The sequence below is a fragment of the Alligator sinensis genome, unplaced genomic scaffold (assembly GCF_000455745.1).
Source record: "Alligator sinensis unplaced genomic scaffold, ASM45574v1 scaffold87_1, whole genome shotgun sequence".
NCBI classification, from domain to species: Eukaryota; Metazoa; Chordata; order Crocodylia; family Alligatoridae; genus Alligator; species Alligator sinensis.
The window spans coordinates 3,357,626-3,360,988 of record NW_005841929.1 but is presented as its reverse complement, the minus strand read 5'-3'; the positions used below and the strand labels follow the sequence as shown (position 1 = coordinate 3,360,988).

The 3,363-nt window shown below is 48.1% G+C and overlaps 1 protein-coding gene across 1 annotated transcript in view; it reads left to right on the top strand.

Annotated features, from left to right (window-relative positions):
- Nucleotides 1-282: 282 nt before the first annotated feature.
- Nucleotides 283-3,363, top strand: part of WNK1 (WNK lysine deficient protein kinase 1) — a 147,848-nt gene continuing 144,767 nt past the window's right edge. The window contains exon 1 of the mRNA XM_025198808.1: nucleotides 283-288. Coding sequence (XP_025054593.1) covers nucleotides 283-288 — 6 coding nt within the window. The remainder of the gene's footprint in view (nucleotides 289-3,363) is intronic.

The window sequence follows — 3,363 nt, the reverse complement described above, 5'->3', positions numbered from 1 at the left end:
GGCTTGCTTTATCCTGGTGTTACTTCAATTACATGAGCCGAGAGTTACTGGGAAAAGGCTGGGACAAATATGACTCCATGTCTCTTTCTCAGCATGGATCAGAATAACTGAGCTGTGGTTTGGGGATCTGTATCAAGGGAAAAAAGGAGTCATGCCTCCCAGGCCTCAGAGCTGTAGCAGAGCCATTTTGTATCTGCTGATTGTGCTTAATAGCTGGAACAGTGTGCAGCCCAACTGGACCCAGGAGAGGGGAAAAAATGGAGGATCTGCAGAGGTGCCATAATGGCGGTGGGAGGGCGGCGAGTGGGGTGACTGTCCCAGACACCGAAGTGCAGGGGAACCAACAAATGCTGCCCAGCCGGGGTGGGGCGCAGGACAGGGCCACAAGCGGCTTGTTTAGGGGGGCATGGGGACAGGGGGAGGGCGGCTCCCAACGCTGTATGCAGTCCCGGGTAAGCATGGGGGGGTGTCCCCCCTGGATTTGTGTGTGGGGTGAGGGCAGGCTGCTGCTGTGAGCTTTGCCCTGGGTGCCAAACTTAGTTGCTATGGCACTGTCATCATTAAGTCTTCTATATCCCTGTCCTGTCTTTCCCACAGGATCCCATGTATAACAATAACTTGGGAACTCCAACAGAGTGGTGTTCACTTCAGGGGTTGCAAATGATCTGCTCTTCCCAAATTCTGCCCCACCTTTTGCCCAGTGGAGCTGCACTTATTCCATTGCAAAAGAAGGAACACTATACCTGGAGATGTTGGAGCAGGATTTGCCTTCACTGTATCCTTATCTTGAGGTATAACTTTAAGTTTTGCCTGTAGCCTGATTGCTACCCACACACACAGAGTATGCCTATAGAGCAAAATGAAGATATGACTGCAGTGCAGGCAGGCAGGCATTCCAATGTTAACTTTACTCTAGCTAGCAATGTTAACACCAGTGAAGAACCACAAGTACAGGCTGGCAAGTAGAGTATGCAACAAGGTCCCTTGAGATCTGTGGTTGCCTATGTTCAAGCCTGTATTACTTCATTTCCACTGGTATTTCCTTCCCTTCTTATTCATGAGGGTACTCCCATTGACTATGATAGACAGCTCTTATGAGTCAGAACAAAAGTGCTTAGTCGTGATATTAATATGAAAGAGGAAGATGATAAAAATATACCAAATGAACGTTCTGTATCACTGGTTCTGATGCCTTGGAAGTCCCTGATTTGTGTGAGAGTTCCCACCGCCTTCTATTGCTGTTCCGTTGCATACTCTTCGTTTTCAACAGAACAAGCCAGGTTGTGACTCAAACGGGGCAAGAATAATGATCTTAATGGCAAGATTTGCAAATGCTGGACATTTTGGAGCTGCAAAATAATGTGGGGCACACATTTGCATAGCAGTCATTTGCACCTACAGTTTATATCACTTCTGTATCTCAGTAGCTGACACTGTCCACGTGCCCAAGCAAGGAAAACTGAGACAAAAAAATATTGTGAGTGTACCACAGCACCGATCGTGATTTGTACCTATGATTTTAAGGAAGCAAAATGGGGCCGAGACCTGGGTGAGAACAGAAAGTTGAATGTTTAATTCGTAAACCAAAAATCTTCTCTCATGGAAAGAAGTCACTCAAAACACCACTTTTAAGGGCCTCAGGGCTTTATCCTACATGTCCAATGGTTGACTTACATCATAACTGAAAGCACCTACTTAAATGCTTTGTTGGGCTGGGGCCAGAGAGCAAAAGGCTTTTCAGGACTGAGCCCACAGATTAGATAAATTTACCTGTGTTACCTGGGATTCCTCTTCATGAAACTGATTTTATAAACTGTTGCACCCTGTGCTATTAATGCTGTCTGCTTAACTATGCGACTGCACTGGGTTTGTGCAAATTAACAAACATCACTAATAAGTGTCACTGTTCTTCCAGGTTGTTTCAGCCAGCTTCACCACTCTCAGAGGCTCAGGCCCAACCCGAGCGCTGCACTGCCACAGAACTACTCAGTGCCAGAGCAGGGGTAGAAACTGAGGGCTGGTCCCCAGGGCTGTGCCTGGGGGTAGATCCAGGGGAATGCACTGGTGCACTTGCACTCTGCTTCGATTCCTGCTCCACCCAGTTTCAAGCCAACTGCCTGGCACTGGCAGCAGCATTTCTAGTTAGGCAGTATTGAGGGGGTCAACTGACTCCATGTCTTATTATAATCTAACTTTCATTTCACTTTGTTAATGGTCTGGATAGTCCACCAATCAGGCTAGCCTTTGTTCTGCAAGTCCGCTGTCTGTTAGCTGCTCCTGGTAACAAAGCTCCTATGTCTCAGCTGTGCAGGTGGTTTTTAACTCATCTTCCAGTGATGTTATGTTTGTTTTTTGCATCAATTCTACACTGAATAATGCAGCCCTCAGCCTCTAGGATATTGGTAAAGCTTCTAGGTTGTTTTTTTTTAAGTGCGGAAAAATAGGTGTTGTTTTCTACGTGAGGATGCACCTCATCACTGCACCTTCCTTTTCAAAATTCTACATCCGCCCATGGCTGTGCCGGCTGCACAAGCTGAAAACATAGAACAGGCAGATTTGGGATTAAATGAAAACAAACAACAAAAACAACCCTTTTTGGGGCAGAGGGGGGCAAGGATGTCTCAGGCCCCGCCCTGTCATTGGGATAAAGTTAGACACGTTTTCCCATACAAGACTTTCTTCCTCAGGTCTGATCACGAGGAGCCAGACAGCGTCCTGCGTGTGAAAGCGCCTCGATTTATCCTAAGCATGGAGTGGGTCCAATAAAACATAGCACCCCGAGACACCCTTGCTCCTGCTGCCAGTCCTGGGCCATCCGACAACAGCCTTGCTCTTGTATTACCTATTTTTTCTTACAGGGGTGTAGGTTGTAGCCATGTTGGTCTAAGGACAGTGGCAGACCAGGTTCTTTGGGTAGATCTGGTATCTTTTATTAGACCAACTCAAACTATTTGAGCTGGTTTAATAAAAGACATCAGATTCACCCAGGGAACCTTGCACTACCTATTTTTTTCTTGACATTCATAAAGAAACCCAAGACCATCCATCATTTCTCACCCTTAGATTCTCTTTTTGGAGAGAATCCCTCCCAGCTTCTTTATTCCCTTGGATTTGCTCATCCCCAACCCGAATCAAAGACTTTTCCAAGTAGAGTTACAGCAAAAAGCGGAGGTGGGGCCTGCCACGACAGTGCGCGCTGCGAATTAGGCCCTGAGGGCTGCCGCCCTGCCTGCCCCGCCCCCCCGCCGCATTGTGTGAGCGGCAGGGCCCAGCACGAAGACGCCGTCGAACTGCGACTCCCGCGCTGCCTTGCACCTGCGCGGTGCACCACGGGAGCCGTAGGCCGTCGCGGGGCTCGGGCCG